This window comes from Schistocerca serialis, chromosome 4, assembly GCF_023864345.2.
Source record: "Schistocerca serialis cubense isolate TAMUIC-IGC-003099 chromosome 4, iqSchSeri2.2, whole genome shotgun sequence".
NCBI classification, from domain to species: Eukaryota; Metazoa; Arthropoda; class Insecta; order Orthoptera; family Acrididae; genus Schistocerca; species Schistocerca serialis.
In genome coordinates this window covers 300,250,219-300,276,160 of record NC_064641.1, presented here as the reverse complement: position 1 = coordinate 300,276,160, position 25,942 = coordinate 300,250,219, and the positions used below count along the sequence as shown (strand labels likewise).

Genomic DNA, 25,942 nt, shown 5'->3' with positions numbered 1-25,942 from the left:
TTATTGATGCTAAATTTATTCTTAAATGTTAAACTATTTCCAGTGGGGGCATGGAGAGAATGCTTTATTGACAGATGGTAGCGACATTTGAGACATACTATAGTTTTCTGTTTTGCTCTTTTCATCTTCTTTTGTATGACTACACTGCAGTGAAGATAAAATGAGAACACCAACATAAAAAGGATTTAATAACAAAGAATCAGTGCCCACCTTGCAGGTAACCATCTTGGTCCAGCGATACAAATTGGTAACCTGAAGCCTATCGAGATGCTGAGTAAAAGGTTTTGTTTGTGACACAGCAAAGAACACTGGACTAAATGTTATTCAGGTTAGAGAAAACTTGGCTGGTTATAGGGACAAACAAGGGACTTGGTCTAGACAACTTGTGTGTAAGGAGTGGGTCCTCACACTCGGGAAGATAAAAATTATTGTGTAAAACCTTTATTGTGGTGGTGAGGTCTAGGAGGAACTTCTGAATTTGCAGAAGTTGCTGTAAAAATTCTGATTGTACTAGTTAAACGTGCTGCTATGTCTTCCTTTAGGACTTTCGGATGTATCCACAGTGAAAAAAGAAACAGACTCGCATAAATGAGAGCTGCGAAACTGACCTACCTCTCTTATAACTGGAAGTTGAGTGGAGTGGGAACACAGCATAAGCCTGTCTATTCCAAGAAAAAACCCATACTGGACTGCTGAAGCAAAGACAAAATAGAAAGAAACCCAGTAGTCAGTGAGGAATCAGATTCAGGAAACTCTGAGGCAGAGTTGGAACTTCATGATTCTTTATCAACTTATGACGATCAAGACACTGAGAACAATTTTTTAATTTCTTTAGAGTAGGATTGTACAAGTAAAAATACTACCTACTTAATATATTTTATTTAGAAAATTACTTGTAACCTTGGGTTGGGCTCCCCCCCCCCCCTTCCCCACACACACACACACACACACACACACACACACACACACAGCCTCAAGAATTGACCTCCTCACTAGTTTCAACTTGGTTACCCAACCCCTAAAGAAGCAGTGTTGCAAAACACATTTTTCAATTCCAAATATGAACGTAAGTTTTTTTTCATAAGCACCACTTAACAATTAATCTTTAAAATGCATAAATTCCCAGGCATTTATCCTGGACATTTGCCCCAACTTATAAATGCCCAGGCATTTTACACCACTAGATTAGATGTTTAGGACTTTGGTCCATGAACAAGTTACCATTGGACGTTTTAATAAGCATTCAAAACAGTACTGCATGCCTGTATTCATTTTGTTTCTCTCAAAAGATACTAATAATATGGGTGTGTGTATAGTCAGTCAGAGTTACCAAAAACAAGGGAGATTTTTTTGGGGGGCAGGAGCAATTGTTTGAAACTTCCTAATACACTGGCACACACACTTCCATTATTTTGATATAGTGGTGAATTGTGAAACACCCCAAAGCACACTGTACCAAAATACTTTACAAGAGATAGTTGTCGTTCAAGTCAGCAGCGTACTGTTCAGTAATAAACAAAGAAGCATCTAACAAAGTTGTACCAGTAACACCACTAAAAAAAATTCATCAAATTACCTTCTGTTAGGAACGTCAAATGCATTCAATGACTGTGATATTCCTTCTAAATGATGGAGAACAGCAATTAGTCGTCCTGTCCTCTCAGGCTTTATTAAAGCACCAAGTCTAGATTTCAGCTAGTAACTAGTCATTATCAGTGCACTATTTCAGAGTTCTAATACGTGCCCCAATACATCAATCCGTTGTTGTTCAGGCTCCTGTCAAAGTTCATTCAAGAACAAACTGTGACAGAGCAGTGGATTGACATACTAGGGCATGTATTGATGTGGGGTAGTAACAAGGATCGCGCAGTAAATGCGCCAAGGAAATAAAATACTCTTTTGGTAGTGATGGGGCCTGAGGATGGCAGTAGTGTGCCACTGAAACTAGTTGTGTGATTAAAAACAATACAGACATTTCTCAAGATACAGCTGTAGTGGTAATTATTTTGATGCTTTCTGTTTAAGTGGTGGTGTACTTAGGTGCTGGTACACTGCATGAGACATTCGTACAGAGGTTGACGGACCATGTCCAAGGCAGAGATAAACATATTGTAAAGTGCAGTGGCGGCTGTTGTGTAAGAGCACCTGAACACCCTAACTTTTAACACCTTGTGGATTTATTGATTATTTTTCTTTCAACACTGTTAAACATAATGTAGATGGGATAATCTAAAATACACAGCACTAAATCTACCGTGCTGTGCTATATTGCTCCTCTAGTCTCTGTGAAACTAGGCATCAGGGTCGTGATCACACCTTCACTTATGCACGTTTTGAAGAGCTGCATTTGTACAACTGGCGTGACATAATTGTCATATGGACCAAATACATACGGATTTGATAAACAACGTGCACGGTTCACAGTGTGCACTGCTTGCCGTTACCACTCAACTAAAAGTTTACATCAATGCCACCAGGTGGTAGCACACAGCAGCAGACTTTTATCCATGTTCACTTGGCATAAATCCCGCTAGATGGTAGCACACTCAACAGATATGCCAATTCACTCACTATATAGTAAAATTAGATTGGTCACCAGTATATGTTATAGTTATTACTGACAGAAAAACCTGTTTTGTGGGATTCTGAATTATATATTGTACATTAAGTATTGAATTTTATTGTACAGTAATCCATTTGAGGCGCTGAGAACCATAAAGCACATCATCGTCAATTGTGAGACTGTAGCATTTATTTATGCTTCTGACATCTGTCGATCTTATGGTGGGTCAAATTTATCTGTGCTGTAGGGCCACATTCTACATATATCTGAACATTCACAAAAAGCAATCTCACAGGTTTCTCTAATATTCACTTAAAAATAAGGGGGGGGGGGGGGGGGGGGGGTCGAAGACGGTGTGCTTTTGGTCCGTATGGCTCTCAGTGCCTCTTTTATATTCTAGTCAAGTGACCTTGTTGGTAGGTAGTACTACTTGAATTTAATAATTTCCACAAACAGCAGTTTGTGTTCGGAGTTGGTTGTTTACTATGCAGGAATTGGCTTTCCTGTGCAGTGTCAACATGAACTGTGTTGAACCTGTGTTAAGCACTAACAGGAACAAAGTAGAGCACCATAGACCAGATTCATTGTAAGAGAAAGTGACTACAAGCAAACATTTAACAATGAAGTGTATAATAAGCGTAAGGTGTTGTGAGGGTCCAACGTAAGAATGCCCCATTTTCAGCCCAGAAGTTAATTCGCTTACTAATACATGAATTAGGGATCTTGTACATTTGTCTGAAACAATGAAAAATCACAAAAACTCTCACTTACACAAAAATGAGAAATGGAGAGTAGAGAAAGCTTAACCATAATTTTCTTCTTGCGATAAACTGTACTTAATTATTTAAAAAAAAAAAAAAAACAAATTCAGCAAAAACAAATCCTCCTTTTTTCAGACTAGTTACGCTTATTATTATTATTATTATTATTATTATTATTATTATTAGTTATTGACAGCAGCTGAAGTTGTATAAATATATTGATAAGCATCACTGTTATACAGCAGATGCTATTAATTTTGCACTCTGATATTTATCTGAATTTAAAAATTTGTGGACACCCAGAATGTATACCTACGAGCCACCACTGGTAAAGTGGTTCTCTCTTTTAGTTAAGGAGTTGACATACAGGACTCATATGAAATTATTTTAAAGAATCATTTGTAATAAGACTACTAGTCTGGTATTAACTTGCTTCAGTTAGCTTCTGTCACATAGGGTATCTGGCTCATAATTTTGTTATTTCATTATACTCTAGAATTCAAACTAATAAAAATATGGACATGTATATCTCACATCTGACTCCTACAATCCCAAAGGTTTGTTTCCAGCAACAATCATAACACTTCCCCTTTGTTGTGTGAGAAATGCCCAGCCTATATTCAGTTTTCATACACATCTATTCTGAAATATAGGCCCTGTGGTCTAGAAAAACACACCTTTTAGTGGAATAAAATCAGTGCTTGATATAGATTTGTGAAGAAATCAACAGGTAAAATGCCCAAAGGTATGATGTCCTTTGCTAGGAGCTTATTTCATCGTACCCTTTCAGCATTTTTGGAGCAAGCATTGCCCTACTGAAACTAGAGATGGGACCTGCATGTGTTAAAGATACAAAAAAAGTTGTAGACTCATCACATCTACTTGCATGCCATTAATGTATGCAGATAAAAATGGCCCGATGTTCACATTATACATTTGTCCATATCTGACGTTACATGCAAGATTCTTCCTCTCGTGTTTCCTAACATCATGTGGATGGTTTGAACCAGATATTAGGTTTGTTTGGTATCTATTCGTGAAATGTAGCCTTGTTGGATGTCACAGTGATGTTTAACATACCGTTACTTCTATCACTGTGCTCATTCATGTCCAATATGAAGTTGAAGCCCTGTATATTATCTGTTCAAAGCAGCTTGTGCAGGATCTGCCACACACAGTCCACAGAATTGTGTACAGAATCATTTTTGGTACTTTGACATAAATTGCATACACCATGCAATGGATCTGTAGTCCTTTAAAAAGCTTCATAGAGTTAGAACTTAACTGGCTGGTTACAGATATTTCAGTGTTTTAATTAAAATAATTTGCTTTGCAGTTTATTGAAAGATACATCATCATTTCTGTTCAATTGTGCTGCTTTCTTTCTGTTACAGTGAAAATAACACAACTGCTTTAATGTACCTCAATGAAGACAATATTAAAATACTTGCCAGATGTTTGGATGTTCAAAAATATGGAATTGAAACTGCTGTTGCTGTTGGTGAGTATTCCTTATGTACAGAATAATATAGAGTACTAAAGTATGGCTGTATTTCCTGTCACATGAGAGGTAACAAATACAGGGTTATTACAAATGATTGAAGTGATTTCACAGCTCTGCAATAACTTTATTATTTGAGATATTTTCACAATGCTTTGCACACACATACAAAAACTCAAAAAGTTTTTTTAGGCATTCACAAATGTTTGATATGTGCCCCTTTAGTGATTCGGCAGACATCAAGCCGATAATCAAGTTCCTCCCACACTCGGCGCAGCATGTCCCCATCAATGAGTTCGAAAGCATTGTTGATGCGAGCTCGCAGTTCTGGCACGTTTCTTGGTAGAGGAGGTTTAAACACTGAATCTTTCACATAACCCCACAGAAAGAAATTGCATGGGGTTAAGTCGGGAGAGTGTGGAGGCCATGACATGAATTGCTGATTATGATCTCCACCACGACCGATCCATCGGTTTTCCGATCTCCTGTTTAAGAAATGCCGAACATCATGATGGAAGTGCGGTGGAGCACCATCCTGTGGTACGTTTAGCTCCCTGCTCGCTTTATTCGTCGACTTCCGCAGGCTATGCGTGAAACTTGCCCGTACGCGTTCAACCATTTCTTCGCTCACTGCAGGCCGACCCGTTGATTTCCCCTTACAGAGGCATCCAGAAGCTTTAAACTGCGCGTACCATCACCGAATGGAGTTAGCAGTTGGTGGATCTTTGTTGAACTTCGTCCTGAAGTGTCGTTGCACTGTTATGACTGACTGATGTGAGTGCATTTCAAGCACGACATACGCTTTCTCGGCTCCTGTCGCCATTTTGTCTCACTGCGCTCTCGAGCGCCGTGGCGGCAGAAACCTGAAGTGCGGCTTCAGCCGAACAAAACTTTATGAGTTTTTCTACATATCTGTAGTGTGTTGTGACGATATGTCAATGAATGGAGCTACAGTGAATTTATGAAATCGCTTCAATCATTTGTAATAGCCCTGTATGATCACAGTGATCTTGATGAATATCAATAAAAAATTATCTTAAATCAGAAGTAAGATAATGAAACAGAGAAGATTTTCCTGAATGTTATAGCTCTATGATGTGCTTTCAGCATTACCCAGCTTCGTCGGAGATGACCTTCATCAGCCAAACAAGTGTCTCTTGTAAAAATTTTCTCATATGCTTCTAACGAAAAGTAATTTGGCTTTATTAGCTCATTATTTTGTATGAAAATCTGACTTGCACAAACGAATTAAATATATCATTAACTTAAAAGTCTGGAATATTCATTGCATCTGTAGTAACCACTAGATTTGGATGTATGTTACTTGTAAGAGTAATTGTCACCCACCTCTCTGTCAAGTATCACTCAGTGCATATATCTTTCTTTATTTTCAGCACAATGTTTGCACACAATAACAGAAAACAATCCTATTGCAATAAAGGTTCTACAAAATATGGAAACAACTTGGCACAGCTTGCTGGAACTAGAAGGAAAAGAGACAGAATTTCTCTTGTTTAGAGTGCTTATCTGTGGTAAGTCACATAACTTAAGTGGAAGATATATTGTACTAGTGAATTTAACCTATGAGTGTGATGTTGAATTACGTGTCAGTAAATCATCAGTTCACTCAGGCTCCATTAGTGTTTGTGATGTGTCTTGAATGAATCCTAGCAGTTACACACGCGCAATAAATTTTTTTGTAGGAACCATTCCCTTATCTGAAGCTTGATTAGCTATTTCTTTTATTCTACGTTGAACGAGAAATAGCTGATTAAGTTTCAGACAGTTAAATTTATTGCATTTTCTCTGGCACTTGTGCATAGACATTTCTGATACTACACAGCTGACATTTTACGTTCGCAGAATAATTATAGTTTCATCATCAGAGAAAAACTGGACTTGGTTCTGATGAGACACTACAATAGGGACAGATATTTGTGTGTGTGTGTGTGTGTGTGTGTGTGTGTGTGTGTGTGTGTGTGTGCGCGCGCGCGCGTGCGTGCGTGCGTGCGTGCGTGCGTGGGTGCGTGCGCAAATGTGTGTTGATCAATGTGGGTCTGCAATGGTAGAATCTTGCTTCAGTGGCTACAGATGGCTCTGCGGCTACAGTTGGGCAAAATATCGGCCTTCATGGCACTTTCAGAGATATGCTAAAATTGCAACCCATTCCACATGAAATTTTTGCACTACATTGCAATCTCCATCAAGAGAATTTACATGCCAAGATGTGAACATGCGGGAACTGATGAGTGAGTTGAGTTGTATAACAAGTTTCACCCATAATCAAGTTCTGAAACGTCTCAAGTTCAAAGTCTTTTTGGAAGACCTGGAAAGTGTTATGTGCCACATTGCAGTGAAATACTTGGGCTGAATCAAAGTAAAGTTACAGAGATATTTTTTGAACTCTGAAGTGATATGCACATAAGAGGTAAGCCTGTTGCAGAATCGAAAAATGAACAGTGGGTAGCAGATTTGGCATTCCTCTGTGACATTATAGACCAAATGAACATTTTGAATTTAGTATTGAATGGTAAAAACATGATTTCTAAGTTGTGTGACTGCATTCAGGAGTTAGAGATAAAACACTCTCTGTGGAATGGACAGCTAGGAAACGGGAACACTGCTCATGTCTCCAAGCTGCTGTCTTTGACAATGGGACAGGTTGGAATTTTGAACAGTCACAAAATTAACTCTTTAATCTGCTCAATGAATTTGAGATTCATTTCCACGATTTTGTGTAGCAACTAATTGTGTCCCAATTGATTTGACATATTTAGATGAATCACATTGCTGGTTTTGGCATAATTGGCATCCAGGATTTTGGAAAGTAAAATGAAAAGGTTAATGTCTTTCCACTTTCCATTTCAGTTGGTGTTGACAATGTGGAAACATTTTTGTAACAAAATTATTTTCGTAGACGTTCATAAGAATTTTCCTCAACATAAATTTCTATGACTACGAGTCTGCAGCTACAATTTTCTTGATGTTTGGCTTACATCTTGTGCGAGGCATTTCTTCTGCAATAAAGGGAATGAAATGTGTCTCACTGACAGACTTCATATTAGCAGCACGCACAAAATGGTACCAGACATTGATGCTGTAGCAAAAAGCTAAATAAGTAACATTCATTGACAAGCTGTATTTTTATGTTGGACATTTTAATAAAGTAATTACAATGTAAAAGTTCACACTAATTTAAATTTCATCATGAAGCTGCTCCTGTCATATGAAGTATTGGATTTAGTACTTAACTGTCCCATGTTCTTCATTTCATCAGAATATTAAAAGAATTTAAGTTTCATTTCATTGTAATCTGTCATTAATACAACAGTTATAGAAAATAAATTTGCTACGAAACATATTAGTAATACATCATGAAGAGCTACATCTCCTTACAACATGACATTAGTAGCAGTAGAGTTAAGACTCGTTGGCAACACCCTCCTGTGATGGGGCAATGCCTCGTTGTAGGCACTTTCAGTGCTGGGAGGTGGGGTTGTATGCTTCTATGACACTGATGGCTGTGCCGGTGGCAGCAAATCTACTGGCAGGACCACCAAAACCAAACAGGACTCAGTAAAGAGCCTAACGAAGAGTGTGTCACAACCTAGGGTAGAGAGAGCTGTTTTTTCCTCGGAGAACTAAGGGAACCCTGTCTGCTGTGGCTTGGCCAGTACTGCCAGACTTCTTCGGCCATTAACTCTGGGCATACTTCAGGGGCCATTGTTAGGTGCTGTGATGGAACATTGTGCGGCCCTCTGCCGCTAGAAAGCTGTAAATTGTAGTGTGTAACATAAATATTTCTGTGTGTAAGAAACGGTGTGCTGTAATCCTGTTTTGAATTCAAAGAGTTTGTCCATACATGGAGCATCTTCTCCTTCAGCATGACAGTACCAGACCACATATGAGCACTGCAACATCTGCAACAATCTGATGCCTTGGATTCATTGTCATTGATCACCCTCCATACATTCCCAACATAGCCCCATCTGGGAATTAAACAGTGAGGAAGTGGTGCAAGAAGAGATAAGTCAACAAAGTCAAACATTCTGTAATGAAGGTATTAACAAACTGAGTGACTGTTGAGAAATAAATGTGTAGACGTGAAGAATAAATGCTCAGAATGTTAATCGGGGTTGCCACAAGTTCTGAAAATCGAAGAATATCAGGGAATTTGAAACATGTCAGGGAAATCCCTGCTCCCTCGTTCTTACTGATTCTCCTTTTCTACCATTCCCCTCAGCTTGCAGTCAGTGATGCCACCACTTCTTGCCACTAGCCTAGCAGCTGCCAATGAGAGGCAGGGAGATGTGAGGAGTGGTTTGTTTGGATCTGATTCTCAGAGACTATCAACACAGTGGCTGGAGACAATGGTCATGTGTGCATGAGTTGTATCTGAGTGATTGAGTGAAAATGTGTGTGCTCTCATTTTCTGACAAACACAATGGCTGAAAATTTAGTTGTTAGAGTATGGTTGTCTTTTATACGTGCCTGCCTGTAGCTCAGTGATCATCTTCACAGTGAGTTGCTTCCTATCCTCATTAGTATTGATTCTCAGAGTATTTGTGCAAGTTATCTGTTGCTTGGATTGATGACCACGGTCTCATTTCATGAACTTGGTGTCTGTGGCACGTGAATAGCTGGCGACCCAAGTGGACTTCCACAACGGGTCAAAACTGCAGCCCGTTTCTGTAGGTATCTCTAATGGATCGGGCCTGTCGTTCTGAAGCCCATCACCTCCCACTAGTGTGTAGGCCCTGCCTGTCAGATCTAGTCGCACCAATCTGCCCGCAGGCTGGGTCGGTTTGTTTGTGGCATAATGCGACGGATTTTCATCATGGGCCCAGAACTGTGGTGCTCCTTAACAGGCCAGTGGCTATAGGCAATAGATTTCAGAAACTGAGACTGTCTTAAGTCTCAAGGCAAGTACATTGTACAATGCTATGTTTTATAGACATTTAATGTATTCTTGTACATTGTGGCACTTTGAAAATAGTCCATATATTAGAAAGGAAGGACAATAAGGAGAAGAAAATTGTGGCAGTTGCTGGTGGTTTGTATGCTATGTACTCATATATTTCTTGCAAGAAAACTCACAAGGCCTGTAAAATGAAATGATCTTGTGGCATTGATGGCCGGGATACCCCATCCAGGGCAGTTCAGCCTCCGGGTTGCAAGTCTTCATTCAGGTAACATCACAATAGCCGAATTGATGTCAGTGATAATGAAATGATAATGAGGACAATACAACACCCAGTCCACGGGTGGAGAAAATCTCCAACCTGGCTGGGTATCGAATCCGGTCCCGCTGCATGGTAGGCAAACACGTTACCACTCAGCTAAGGGGGCGGACACACAATACCACTAAAGTAATGGATATAACACAGTGTGTAATAACTGACAATAAAGAACATAATAGAACCAACATTTTATTGGTGGTCACCTACAGTGTTGGTTAGCACAACTTTCCCGTCTTATACACTTCTTGCAGGAGGCCTACTTTTGTCTGAGGTTATTTCTGAAATCAGTGAAGGTATTTTAAATCTGTCTAGCAACTCCAAGGAAATGCATATTTATGTCATTAAATGTGTGTTGTTTTATTGAAATAAAATAACATTAATGAAACACACATACATTTTGACTGGCTTTCTCCATCTAAATACAGTTAATTACAAAAGATGTTGATGTTACTACTTACAATTTTTGCTCATACGTTTAGAAATACAGAAGTCCTTACATATTTTGTCAACTTAAGCCTGTACTCACCCTTGAGATGTCAAAATTTGTTAGGGACAAATGCTAAAACTTGTCTGGAAATCGGGGAATTTCACTTGGGAAAACTTGTGGAAACGCTGTTAATACAGTCTGTTTTATGTAAAAAGCCTTCAGAGTTTTTCAATAAAAGAAATCAGATGTGTTACTTCATATAAGGCTTACTGAGACATGCAAGGCTTACTGAGGCATGCAAGGCTCTGCCTAAATTGACATTTGTTTCCCAAACACCTCTTTGGTTTCTCATGGAGTGACTTCGACTCAAATCTACTCCTCACAGGACGAGTATACCATCACATAGTATGTACATCCACCCAACCAACAGAGCTCGGATGGTTGGTCCACCTCAGAATTACTCTCAGAATTACAGTAACGAGGCACTAATCTGTTGCAACACTTTGGTTGTAACCAGAAGAATAGAGGAGACATTCGAAAACATCTCCCCTTTCTACGACGGTCACTCCAAAAGAAATGCACACTATTTTTGTAAAAATACAGTTTTAATTCTGCATGTGTGAAAGTTGTACATTGTGTAGATAAATCCTTCCCGCTTGTTTTCAAACTTAGTTCAACCTGTTCCTGTGAGTGGCGCCGTCACAGCATGACTTTAAGATGGCTGCTACCTTGACGTTCGTTAGAAGCAACATGCTGTCATAGAATTCCTGTGCTGTGAAACGAGACAGTGGGAAACATCCACAAGAGGTTGAAAAAGGTGCATGGAGATGCTACTGTCGATTGCAGTACAGTTAGTCGGTGGTCAAGTAGGTTACGTGATGAAAGTGTGCACGGCAATATTGAAGATTGTCCTTGCAGTGGCAGGCCTCATACTGCACACACTCCAGACAATGTGCAGAGAGTTAACGAAATGCTGACTGCTGACAGATGCGTCACAGTGAACGAATTGTCACGCTATGTTGGGATAGGGGAAGGAAGTGTTTGCAGAATACTGAAAGTGTTGGCGTTAAAAAAGGTTTGTGCCAGGTGGGTTCCCTGGACGTTGACAGTGGCTCACAAAGAAACAAGAAAAACTGTATGTAGCGAACTTTTTGAACAGTGCGAAAATGGTGGAGATGAATTTCTTGGAAGAATTTTGACAGGTGATGAAACATTGCTCCATCATTTTTCATCAGACGATGAGTCAATGAATGGAGTGGCATCATGCATATTCAACCAAGGAAAAAAAAAATTCAAAACCACACCTTCTGCTGGAAAAGTTATGGCTATGGTGTTTTTTGATTCCGAAGGACTCTTGCTTGTGGACATCATGCCAAGTGGAACCACCATAAATTCTGATGCATATGTGACGACACTGAAGAAACTTCAAGCTCAACTGAGTCGTGTTCGACCACATCGGCAAAAGCAGGATGCCTTGCTGTTGCACGATAATACACAGCCACATGTAAGTCAAAAAACCGTGGAAGTGATCACAAAACTCGGATGGACAACACTGAAACACATGCCTTACAGTCTTGACCTGGCTCCATGTGACTGTCATCTCTTTGGGAAACTGAAAGACTCTCTTCATGGAACAAGGTTTGAAGATGATGACTTCCTTGTGCATGCTGCCATACAGAGGCTCCAACAGGTTGGTCCGGAATTTTACCGTGCTGGTATACGAGGTGCATTCAAGTTCTAAGGCCTCCAATTTTTTTTCTCTGGACTGGAAAGAGATAGAAACATGCGCATTGTTTTAAAATGAGGCCGCGTTCATTGTCAATACATCCCAGAGATGGCAGCACCGTACGGCAGATGGAATTTTACTGCCAGCGGCGAGAATGAGAACTGTTTTAAATGCTTAAAATGGCGACTTTTCCTTACTTGAACAGCGTGCAATCATTCGTTTTCTGAATTTGCGTGGTGTGAAACCAATTGAAATTCGACAGTTGAAGGAGACATGTGGTGATGGAGTTATGGATGTGTCGAAAGTGCATTCGTGGGTGCGACAGTTTAATGAAGGCAGAACATCATGTGACAACAAACCGAAACAACCCGGGTACGCACAAGCCGGTCTGATGACATGATCGAGAAAGTGGAGAGAATTGTTTCGGGGGATCGCCAAATGACTGTTGAACAGATCGCCTCCAGAGTTGGCATTTCTGTGGGTTCTGTGCACACAATCCTGCATGACGACCTGAAAATGCGAAAAGTGTCATCCAGGTGGGTGCCACGAATGCTGACGGACGACCACTTGGCTGCCCATGTGGCATGTTGCCAAGCAATGTTGACGCGCAACGACAGCATGAATGGGACTTTCTTTTAGTCGGTTGTGACAATGGATGAGACGTGGATGCCATTTTTCAATCCAGAAACAAAGCGCCAGTCAGCTCAATGGAAGCACACATTCACCGCCACCAAAAAAATTTCGGGTAACCGCCAGTGCTGAAAAAATGATGGTGTCCATGTTCTGGGACAGCGAGGGCGTAATCCTTACCCATTGCATTCCAAAGGGCACTACGGTAACAGGTGCATCCTACCAAAATGTTTTGAAGAACAAATTCCTTCCTGCACTGCAACAAAAACGTCCAGGAAGGGCTGCGCGTGTGCTGTTTCACCAAGACAACGCACCCGCACATCGAGCTAACGTTACGAAACAGTTTCTTCGTGATAACAACTTTGAAGTGATTCCTCGTGCTCCCTACTCACCTGACCTGGCTCCTAGTGACTTTTGGCTTTTTCCAACAATGAAAGGCACTCTCCATGGCCGCACATTCACCAGCCGTGCTGCTATTGCCTCAGCGATTTTCCAGTGGTCAAAACGGACTCCTAAAGAAACCTTCGCCACTGCCATGGAATCATGGTGTCAGCGTTGTGAAAAATGTGTACGTCTCCAGGGCGATTACATCGAGAAGTAACGCCAGTTTCATCGATTTCGGGTGAGTAGTTAATTAGAAAAAAAAATCGGAGGCCTTAGAACTTGAATGCATCTCGTACAGGAGCTGGGTCCAAGATAGTGTAAGGCAGTTGAGAAGCATGGAAATTATGTGGAGGAATGAAAATATTGTTCCTAAAGGATCTTTCTACACACTGTAAAACTTTCAAACATGTAGAATAAAAGATGGATTTAAAAAAAATAGTGTGCATTTCTTTTGGAGTGACCCTCATATATTCACAAGGGTTTGGGGAAACTACTTCATAAAGGAACACATCTTGATGAAAGACCTTAGGTGACCATCCTGCTGTGGCTGAATTGCACAATACCTTTAATGTCTGTAAAGGCATGGGTACCTGCTCTGCTTTAATCGAGATGAACCCCGAGGAATTATGTGAAGAATGGAAAGTCAGTTGTGTATCAAAACTAGACACTTTCATTATTAGTGTGTATCCGCAGTCCTTAATTTGTGCAAAAATCTCCAGTTTCAGTCTTCAGACCACTTTTATTTATTTTTAAATGACTATTGACTCAAAACTTATGTTTACAAAGCTCCAGATTTTAAGAAGTGCATTACAATTTGGAAAGTACCAATTTTTACAGTTTCAAAATAATGTGTCAATACGGAACTGAAAATTCACTGTCAAAATTAACAATAGATTAGCCTACTAAGACTTTATATTGCATTTTTCAAGAAACCACCTACTTCGTGGAGTGTGTGTAGCACTAGAAAATGTCCTCTCTCTGCAGGAAATAATCAATATTTCTAAGGATAACTTATAAATAATGATGATGCAAATAATCTAAAATTGCTCAATTAAAAACAAAAAACTTTAAAAGAACTTCGAAACCTTTTTCAGAAACTTTTTTCCTAGAACATTCTGTCCCATCCCTAGTAAGACTAAAAAAATTTGTTTAATGATCTCGTAAAAATTCCTAAGCATAAATCACTTTGCTCGCAAAGCAGTTTTTCTACATTTTTTTGGAGGGGGGGGGGGGGTATAAATTTCCAGTTTCTCCCGTACATGAAGATAACTTTGTTCACATAAGAGGACGGTCGCTTTGTTTGTCAATAACGCACACCATTCCTCTGCTCTCCCCCTAGCTGTTGACCTGCAAGTGGTTGCAGCTGAGGTTCATGAATGCCAGAGAATCACAGTTTGCTCACCACATTAACCTCCTCATGATATGATTGACTCTGAGGAAACTATAACAGGTCTTAACAGAATAACTCCTCCGCCCATTTCTTCTAATTGGAGACTTCAGTACCCATCATGTGTAGTGGGGTTCGACCTTTTGGTTGCCCACAGAGGCATGTTTTGGATAGCATTATGATGTCTCATGAGCTCTGCATCCTCAACACGGGCATTCCTACTCATTTCTGGGCTGCTACTGGGTCATTCTCAGCCATCAACCTCTCTTTCCGCTCTCCAGTCCTTGCAGGCTCTGTTCAGTGGTAAGTCACTGACAACCTTCATTCCAGTGACCATTTACAACTGCTCATTCACCTCCCTGAATAGACGCAGAGCCAACTGGACAATATTCGGCCAGCTGCTTGTGTTTGAGTGCCACGACAGCATCCAAGAGTGGGTGGACCACATCACATAAGTAATCCACCATGCTGCTGTCCTCTCCATTCCTAAGTTCTCTCATCATCCTAGCAAGGCTACCTGTGCCTTGGTAAACTGATGAATGCTGTTCAGTTATTTGGGTCAAGCATGCAGCTCTGTGACGGTTTAAGAGCCACCCAACGGTGGGAAACCTCAAAGTATTTCAATTAGCAAGGGCAAAGCCTTGAAGCATCATCAAGCAGAGCAAGAACAGGTCACGGCAAGTGTTCCTGGACTCTGTCAACCGTTCCACATGTTCTTCTACAGTATGAGTAGTCTTCAGGAGGATTTCTAGTAAAGGTCAGTCAGTTACCTGTAGCAGCATTGTTGAATCAGTGGTGTTTCCAAACAGCACCTGGAGACAGTGCACACACAATGGCAGAGCATTTTGCACTGACTACTGTCACTGTCAGCCAGGATCCAGCATTCCATCATTACCGTGCCACCATGGAAACGGATAAGTTGGAATTAAGGCTAACAATTTGAAATCTTATAACTGCCCATTCTCTATGTGGGACCTGGATTTGGCATTGTCTATGGCTCATGATACTGTGCCCGGTCACGACCAAATCTGATACAGCATGCTGTGGAACTTGAAACCAGTGTCCAGGGAAATCCTCTTGTGATGTTTTAATTTGTTATGGTAGGCAGGCAACCTTCCCAACTCGTGGAGGGAGGCAATTTGATCCCTCCTCTGAAACGGGGAAGAACTGAATGTGTCCCAGTAGTTATCTGAGCATCACCTTAATGAGCTGTATAGGAAAGATCTTGGAGCGAATGGTTAACTGTCGTCTGGTTTGGATGTTGCTTGACCAGGAAGCTACCAAGTCACTTACAGTGTAGCTTCGGGAGATTCTGAACCAGTATTGACAACCTGACCTTGCTAGAGGCAGCTAATCAGCAGGCTTCCCTGCATGAACAGCATTGTGTAGGTATATTTTTTTATATCAGTAAGGTATATGATACTACTTGGAGACCTTTTGTTATAGGACAACTACACCGATGGGGGTTCTGTGACCACCTCCCCATCTTTATTCCACTCAATTTATCAAAGTGCTTATTCAAGTATCAAGTTGGTGACGAGCAGTCGAATAGTTTCAAGCAGGAGGATGGTGTTCCTCGGGACAGTGTTTTAAGTGTTTTATCCTCTTTGCCATAGTCATCAATAGTATCACACTGCAGTAAGCAGTCCTTCACAGTGCTCTTTTATTTGTGGACAATTTTGCAGTTTCCTATTCTTCCTCCAGTATTGCAATGGCAACTCGTCTATTGCAACTTACATTGAAGAGGCTGGAAGAGGGGGCTGCAAAGACTGGTTTTATATTTCCTGAGCTGAAGTGTGTGTGTGTGTGTGTGTGTGTGTGTGTGTGTGTGTGTGTGTGTGTGTGTGTGTGTTTTTCTCATTGTATTTTTAATTTATGTGAATACCGTATGTGGAACACCGTTCTCCATTTTAAAGACTCGACCGTTTTTGGGCCTCATTTTTGGCTCCAAGCTGTCGTGGTTCCCAGACCTGAAGGCAAGGGCCCAGAATGTTCCGGACGTTTTTAAATGTCTTAGCCACAGGTATTGAGGAGTGTCTGCTCAAGTTCCATAGGGCTTTCGTCTGATCACGGCTGGACTATGCTTGCACAGTATTCCGGTGAGCGAAAATTGTTGACGCTTTACACCATGAGGGCATCAGGCTGTCCATGGGTGCTTACCACTATTTGTGCTGATGCTGGTGAGGCTACTTCCACTTCCCCAGCATACCATACCATTGCTCGTCCAGCTATGGAATGCCTCTTTACGAATTGTGCACAGCCAGTGAGGCTATTTGGGATGCATGCAAAATGTGCGCTGGAGTCCATTGATGTGGGTCATGTACAGGTTCAAATCCAGGGTTTTAACTGACTGCAATCCTGGTTATTGCAGAGGCCCAGAGTAATTTTAGATTGTGCAGTAAAGGAGAGATTGCACTCCTCCTTCAGTTTTTAATGTGACATTTTAAATAAGCAACGCAACTATGTAGCTGTCTTTACAGATGGGTATAAATACAGGGATTCCTTTGGTTGCTCTGCTGTTTTCCCAGATCATGTCCTTGAGGTCCAACTGCCTCAAGACTTTACTGTCTTTGTCATCGAGTTATATGCGATCTTGGAGGCACAGGAGTAGATGAGACCTCCTTCAAGTGCGAAATTCCTTGTCTGTTCTGATTCTGTGATTGCCCTTCACTCTCTACAATGTTTGTACCCAGCAGATAAAGTTGTCCAGAATATCCAGGATGCCCTCTTGCAACTAAAATTCCTGAGAAAGTAAGTGTCTTTCTGACGGGCACCAGGGAACATAGGTATTGCGGGGAAAAGAAGGGCGGATCCAGCAGCCAAGGAGACCTCTCATGGTCCTCAGTTAATTTAGTGTGCCAATCCCCCTGCATACTATAGCCTCACTGTTGATATCCAGAATCTTGCGTCGGTGGGAGGATGAGTGGCTGGATGTGACAGCCAATAAACTCCATGTAATAAAGCACAACATGGGTTTAGCATACCTCCTTCCAGCCATGTCAACAGGACGAGGTCCTCCTTATTTGTCTTCACATAGACCACCACCTTATGATGCATGGCTGCAGCGATAGGACCCTCCATTGCGTGGCATTTGTGACGTATGGCGTATGAATAACAGTGTGCCACATTTTATTGGACTGTGTTTTATTCTTTGATCAGTGGGTAATGGTGGATTCTCCAACGAATCTGCTGTCTATTTTAGATATCATTCAAATAAATGTGGTTAATGTTTGAAAGTTTTATGAATTTCCCAACATTTTTCCCAAGATTTTAGGGGGATGTTTTTAATGTGTTAACAGGTTGATTATCTCACCCATGTGTTTTGTAAGTGGCCAGACAGTGACATTTCCCTCTGCCTTTCTTATCTTTAATCTTCTTAATCTCATCGCTCAAGTTTATTTTTGATTTCAGTAATAGAAAGAAGAGAAGAGACAATTTAAAAAAATATTAAAATGTGTACTAGAACTGGTTTTAAAGTTATTTTAAAGCTTTATAAAATTTAATCATTTAAATAATTTGTACAATCGTTCATATGTTACACCTATGCTTATTTTCTGTGTTTCAATCAATTTTCTGCAGATAGAGGGCATTGATGAACACTTAAAATGTTCCACCAATAAGGTTTCTTGAAAAAACGCAATATAAAGTCTTAGCAGGCTAATGTATTTTTAGTTATGACAGTGAAATTGCATTTTTGTATTGATGCATTACTTTGCAACTGTAACAAATGATACGTTTTGAATTGCAATTCATTTCCCAAAATTTGAAACTTTGTATACGTAAGTTTTGAGTCAATTATCATTTAATTTTGTGTAATGGATCTGAAGATGGGCAAATGGCCCTAAACCAGTTATTCGAAAATAAACAAAAGCTATCTGAAAACTGAAATTGGACATTTTTAATCATAGGTGTCACGGAAGTGCAGAATTGTATGAGCAGAGTCAGTGGCACATTGGAAAATCTGCAGCATTTAACCTTCCACACTCCAGAATCATCTGCATATTCTTGCAGGCTATATCTGTCTTAAGGTTCGGCCGTTTGGTCACAACCCTTTGTAATACTTCAAATGCCAAAAATTTCGTCATACCACCATGGCATGTAATAGGAGGGCTACGTGTGGACATTGTGGAAATGTGGCTCGCAAATCAAGAAACTCTAGTACACTTCCTCCAAACTGTGTGAACTGCTTCAGGAACCACAGAGTATGGAGTAGGGAAGTGCAGAATAGAGGTGGAGCTAAAAGAGTTTTTACAGTTCTGGAACCCCTAACGTTTGTTTTTTCTTTTGCGTCAGCCCTTAAGAAGTTAACAGCCAAATTTGATGACTCCACACAAACCTTGACCGTAGAATCAAGGTCAAATACTTGCACTTTTCACTGTACCTGTGGCAGAAAAACCGCTCAGTACCATGGAACCATTTGGATGTCATTAGCAATGAACTTGGAACCTCAACCACGTATCACTGCGCACCATCAGAGATCAGCTAAAACCATGCAACCATCCCCTCTTATCGCTAAAATGCCATACAAATAGCCACTTGAAATAGAATAAAGTGGCAGCTAAACCAACAGATCAGTGAGCACTCTTCCTTTCTGATCAGCATTTTACTGTCGAAGATATTGATATCCATATGGAGGAACCAGAGAGCCAAACACTGTCTAATATTCCCCTCGACTTCTAGCATAAATCCCCACTGCTAAGAAGGAAGGGCAAGAACACCCATTGCTAATCAATGTCTCCCACAGGGCCTTATATTAGGTGTGTTTAAGTAAGGTCCATTTGAACATAAGTACACAACGAAAGGTTATTTCAAAAAAGTTGATTTATTTTTAGAAAGTACATACTTCACTCTATTTTTTGACATAGTTGCCAAGTTGAAACACGTATCTTACCTATCAACCAATTTTAAAATATCCTGTTCATAAAAACTTGCCACCTGCTCTGATAACCAAGAATTCACTGCCATTTTCACGTAATCGTCATTGTAATGCTTGCCACTGAGGTGTTGTTTGAGGTGGAGGAACAGATGGTAATCACTCGGTGCAAGATCAGGACTGTAGGGTGGGTGGTCTAAAACTTCCTAGCCAAAACTGTCCAATAAATCATGGGTCTGACCTGCAGTGTGAGGTCTTGCATTGTCGTGGAGGAGGACAATTCCCTTTGTCAGCATGCTGTGTCTTTCATTTTGAATCACTCTGCGTAGTTTTCTCAGGGTTTGGCAGTATACTTCTGCATTGATAGTGGTTCTTCGTCGACCAACAAAACACCATGCCTATCACAAAACACCGATGCCATGATTTTGCACTGGGACAGAGTCTGTTTGGCCTTCACTTTTACAGGTGTGTGTGTGTGTGTGTGTGTGTGTGTGTGTGTGTGTGTGTGTGTGTGTGTCCATTTCATGCTCTGTTGCTTCGATTCGGGCGTGATATGTGAAACCCATGTTTCGTCTCCAGTTATGATCTGACTCAAGAAACCGTCACCTCCTTCGTGATAACAAGTCAAGAAATTCGTCACACACTCAAATCTTTGGTTTTTGTGGTCCTCTGTTAGGAGTTTCGGAAGCCAACGGTAGCTCAGTTTCCTAAACTTTAGGTGTTCAGAAACAATGTTGTGAAACACTGATATCGACACGTCAGGAAATTCGTTTGAGAGACATGTTATTGTGAAGCGCCTGTTCACGAATCCTTGCTTCAACTGAAGCCACCAATTTGTGTGTGATCAAAGAAGGGCAACCGAAGCGGTCCTCATCATGGATGTTGTCACAGCCATCTTTGAATTCTCGTACCCACTTACGCGCTGTGCTTTCACTCATAACAGTATCACCATACACTTCACAAATCTGTCGAATTTCTGCAGCAGACAGATTCCTTGCTGACGAAAGCCATATCACTGAGTGAACCTCACATGCGGCGAGCAGGTTTATAGTCTTAAACATTTTGAAAGCACAGAACAGAACCGTACAGTTAGCTATAGAGCTGAAAACTGAGTACAGTTGTTCCCGAGGCATACCAGTACACGATGCTTGCGCTTGTTGCGTTATGCGCGCGAGCTACTACTGTCTACAACAAAACTGCTCTTACTTAAAAAACACGCCTTGTATATTCCAGTGGAATGTAAATGGATACAGTTCACATTTGGTAGATGTGCAGCTCCCATTGCTGTACAAACAGTTGTAGTGGGAATTCTCACATCTAGTAAGATCACAGTGTGTTCTTTGTATCTTTCACCTCTTGACCCACTGGATATAGATGCATGGACAGAGCTTTTCCTTGCACTCCCCTGCCCATTCCTCCCCATGGGTGACTGCATTGCGTACAAGTGCTGTGGGGCTCGGCTACCGCATACCACAGGGGTCAGATTTTTGAGTGGCTCATCCATTTGAAGAGTTGCCTTTTGAACTCTTGTCAGCTGACACACTCTTCTACAGCTGCAGGCTTTGTTTTTGCCTTCCATCTCTTCTGGACTGTGCAGCGGATAGTGGCCATCAATTTGTATCCCAGTGACCAACCTGCAGGTGTGGATCCATGTGCTGATTCAGGCAGTAATTGACAGGAGACCATGTAAACAGATACTACAAAGAGTAAATTGGTTGCAGCGCAATCAGTAGGCCGCCTTTGAAGAACAGGAACGTGCTCTGGAGATAGTTAACCAGATAACCTGTGCGATTCACCATGCTACCAATAATTCCATTCTCCCAGTTTAACAACCACCGCAAACATTGTTTTATTTCTTGTGAAACAAACAATGTCACTCAGAGCCAGGTGCGCAGCTTTGCAGAAATTTCAACACTAGAACACAGTAGAAAATCTTTGTGCTTTCAGGACTGCGAGAGCACAAGCAAAGCAAATGAGAAAAGATTTGAGAATAAACTCCTGGAAGGAATTCCCTGACTTTCATTAATCGATCCACTTCCACAACAAGAGTTTGGGAATTAGTGAGGAAGATTTCAGGCAAGGGTGGCACACCTCCTCCTATGGACTCATTGAGAAATTTGGTCTTATCTGATGTGCCTAGAGATGGGCTCAGGTTTTAGCTGAACACTTTTTTACCAAAACTGCATCATCTAGGCAAACTCCAGAGTTCCAGACGTTTTGTTGGAACTATGGAGGCTCCACCTCTCATGTAATGAGGATATCTACAATCATCCATTTGCTATGTGAGAATTGGAATCAGTCCTATCTGCAGCCAGAAGTGCTCTCCCAGGACCAGACCAGATTCATTATGCATGCCCCGTTACCTGTGCCCTGGAGCTAAAGGCAAGCTCTTATCTTTTTTCTGTCAGATCAGGTTTGATGGACAGTACCCAACCACTTGGAAGGAAGCAGTATTAATGCCCTTATTGTGGAAACCATGCAAGGATCGCACCAGACCTAACAATTACTGGGATGTAGCTCTTACCAACTATACGGGTCAGACTCCCGAGCACATCTCCCTGTGCGGGTCAGTGGGTTAGGATAGGCCTGAGGTATTCCTGCCTGTCGTAAGAGGCAACTGAAAGGAGTCTCGCACCTTTCGACCTTTATGTATGGTCCCCTGTAGAGTTTGATGTCCATTTTTCAAAATTTTCCCGAAGAGCGAGCCAATTGGGGAAGGGCTCCGTACATTGTGCATCATGTCCATCATACATTGAGATCTTTAGCCCACGTTCTCGTCATGGCATTGCAGTCCCACTCATCCTCCAGCTCTCGAGTGAGGACACCTTCCTGGGTGTATTTTCCCACTATGCAGTGCTGTTTTCTGTGTCGGCGGGGACCATGGAATTCTTTTCACCTCATATCCAGCATGGCAGCCACTCCTTTGTGGTGAGGCTGCCGTGCACCCTGTTGGTTGTAGCCCCCTGACAACACAGGGATCGCTCTGCTGTTACCTGCGCCATTAACTCTCCACATATGCCATGCAGTAGATGCCCATCTTCCTGGGGCATCAGGACTCCCGGCAATGGCTATCCTGCCAGTTGGCCCTTGTTGAGGCTGGGTGGCACCCGTGGGGAGGGCTCTTGATCAGAGTGGGTGGCATCAGGGCGGATGACACACCATGAAGCATAGTACGTCATCTCTTGCTGGTGGTCCCTGCCAGGAATCTCTTAAGTGGGCAAAGTCTAACTTCAATGCTAAGAAATATGACACCAAATCGTTCCCCTCCCTGGCCACACCATGGGAGGAACACCAGGCCAAGGATGGCAGTGAAGCTTATTCGCTCCGCTACCTCGTATGTACAAGAGTTGATGGAGAATCTTTCATGTCTATAAAGGCTCAGCTTTTTGTGGAGCATTTTGAGGATAAGTTTGGGGAGGTGGAGGGCTTGTCCAAAATGCGCTCTAGGTCAGTCTTCAGAAAAACAGCATCCTCCTGCCCAGTCACGGGCGTTACTCACTTGTGACAAGTTGGGGGATTTTTCTGTTACCAACACCCCCCCTAAGAGCTTAAATATGGTCCAGGATATTATATTCCACAGGGACCTTCTTTTGCAGTCTGACGATGAGCTATGCGCCAATTTAGAGCGGCGAGTTGTTCATTTCGTCCAGCACGTCCATTGGGGTCTGAGAGATAATCAGGTTCCCACCATTGCCTTCGTCTTGGCCTTCGAGCGTGACACATTACCCAAGAAGTTCAAGATGATGGTCAACCACTGTGACGTCAAGCCATACATCCCTCCCCCAATGCGCTGCTTTCAGTGCTGAAAGTTCAGCTGTATGTCTTCCCACTGTACTTCCAGTGTCACATGTCGAGATTGTGGACGTCCATCACATCCCAATACTCTGCGTGCCCCGCCTCCCATCTGTGTCAACTGCAGAGAGCATCATTCACCTTGCTCTCCAGACTGCAAGATTTTACAGAAAGAGAGGATAATCATGGAATATAAGAAGCTGGACCGACTGACCTACAGTGAGGCTAAGAGGAAATTTGTGGCTATGACCACCTCTTACACCGCTGCTACGAGAGCAGTTGTCGCCCCCATCAGTTCCTCACATCCCTGTTGCATCTCAGAACCAGAAGACTACACCTGCCCCCTGCGGCACTTCCCTCCCTGTTGCTCCCACACCACCTAGTTTGAATGCAACACCTGCCCCCTCCAACCACCAGGGATATCAGTCCCCACTTCTGCACCAGTGAAGCATAAGTCATCTTCGGCCCCTCTTGCTAGGAAGGGGTCCATCGGATCACTCCCCAGGTTTCTGCTAGTGGTCAAAATGATGCTCGCCAGTGGCTGAAGAGCCCAAAAGCAGCTGGTTGTAGTGCTTCATGGTGATCCTCAGTCCCGGAGACTGAATCAGTGAAGTCCTCCCAGCCATGGAAACCCAAGCAGCAGCGAGAGAAATCCAAAAAGATCCCCAAGATGAAGGGAATTGCGGTGACACCCACCACCGCTACCAACAAGCTCTGCGTCTGTGGATGAGATCGAGATTCTGCGGTCTGCTGAGGACCTAGATCGCGCCGGACCGTCAGACACAATGGATATAGACTGCTCAGGCAAAACATCGGTGGCAGCAGGTGAACCTGCGGTGTAAACTGCCTTATTGAATGTTCCATGCCTTCCCAGTCTCACAATGATGTCATCCTCCAGTGGAATTGTGGCGGTTTTTTCCACTGCCTGACTGAGCTACGGCAACTGTTAAGCTTTACACCTGCTTTCTGCATTGGCCTCCAGGAAACCTGGTTCCCAGCAATGGGGACCCCTGCCCTCCGTGGCTATAAGGGATACTACAGGAACTATAGTGACTATGATAGTGGGTCAGGTGAAGTTTGTAGCTACGTCCTAAACTCGCTCTGTTGCAAAACTGTGCCCCTTCAAACCCACTTGAAGCTGTGGCTGTCAGAATAAGGACGACAGGAAATAACTGTCTGCAATGTATATCTTCCTCCAAATGGTGCAGTATCCCTGAATGTATCAACTGCAGTGATAGATCAACTCCCTACACCTTTTCTACTTTTGGGAGATTTTAATGCCCATAGCCCCTTGTGGGTTGGCACCGTGATTACCAGCCAAGGCAGAGATGTCGAAACTTTACTGTCTCAGTTCGACCTCTGCCTCTTAAATACTGGGCCGCTACACATTCCAGCGTGGCTCGTGGTAGCTGCTCGGACATTGATTTATCAATTTGCACCCCAGGCCTTCTCCCATCTATCCACTGGAGAGCACATGATGACCTGTGTGGTAGTGATCACTTCCCCATCTTCCCATCACTGTTCTGTCATCAGGCCCATGGGTACCTGCCCAGATGGGCATTAAACAAGGCGGACTAGGAAACTTTCACGTCAGCTGTCACTGTTGAATCTCCCCCACACTGTAACATCAGTGTGATGGTTGAGCAGGTGACTACAACAATCGTTCCTCAGCTTTTTAGCGTGCCCCGGCGAAAGGCAGCCCTTGTTGGTAGCCGGAAGTTGCTGAAGCAATTAAGGAGCATTGGTGAGCTCTACAGCGCCATAAGTGGCACCCTTTCCTGGAGCACCTCATTGTCTTTAAATGGCTCCTTGCCTGCGTTCACAAACTTATCAAACGACGGAAGCAGGAGTGTTGGGGGAGAGATGTCTTGACCATTGGGTGCCATACGTCACCTTCCCAAGTCTGGGCAAAGATCAAACGTGTTTTCAGATACCAGACGCCAACAGGTGTTATCGGTGTTAATATAAATGGCGTGTTATCTACCGAAGCAAACGTGATTGCCGAGCACTTTGCCGACCGGATCTGGTGCAATGGTGTCTTTCTGTCGCCATGACGGGAGAGCACCATCATTCCGGTGCTCAAACCCGGTAAAAACCCACTGGATCTGGATAGCTATTGGACCATCAGCCTCATCAACGTTCTTTGTTAGCTGCTGGAACGTATGGTGTGTCTGCGGTTGGGTTGGGTCCTGGAGTCATGTGGCCTACTGGCTCCATGTCAGGGTGACTTCCACCAGGGCCGCTATACCACTGATAATCTTGTGCACCTCAGGTCTGCCATCCAAACACCCTTTTCCAGGCGCCAATACCTGGTTGCAATCTTTTCAAATTTACGAAAAGTGTATGACACCACCTGGTGACAACATATCCTTGCCACATTATAAGAGTGGGGTCCTCAAGGCCTGCTCCTGATTTTTATCGAAAATTTCCTGTCGCTTCGTACTTTCTGTGTCGAATTGCGCCTCCCATAGTTCCCCCTGCCCCCCCCCCCCCCCCATATATACAGAAGAATGGGGTCCTGCTGGGCTCTTTATTGACTGGCTATTTTTAGTGGCTATTAATGGTCTAGCAGCAGCTGTAGGGCCGTCCATCTCACCTTCTCTGTGTGCACACGACTTCCGCATTTGGTACTTCTCCACCAGTACTGGTGTTGCTGAG

General features: G+C 42.5%; 1 protein-coding gene across 1 annotated transcript in view; it reads left to right on the top strand.

Annotated features, from left to right (window-relative positions):
* LOC126473945 (HEAT repeat-containing protein 3) overlaps window positions 1–25,942 on the top strand; it is a 289,729-nt gene that overhangs the window by 186,217 nt on the left and 77,570 nt on the right. The window contains exons 5-6 of the mRNA XM_050101306.1: window positions 4,719–4,825; window positions 6,220–6,357. Of these exons, the coding sequence (XP_049957263.1) occupies window positions 4,719–4,825; window positions 6,220–6,357 (245 nt within the window). The remainder of the gene's footprint in view (window positions 1–4,718; window positions 4,826–6,219; window positions 6,358–25,942) is intronic.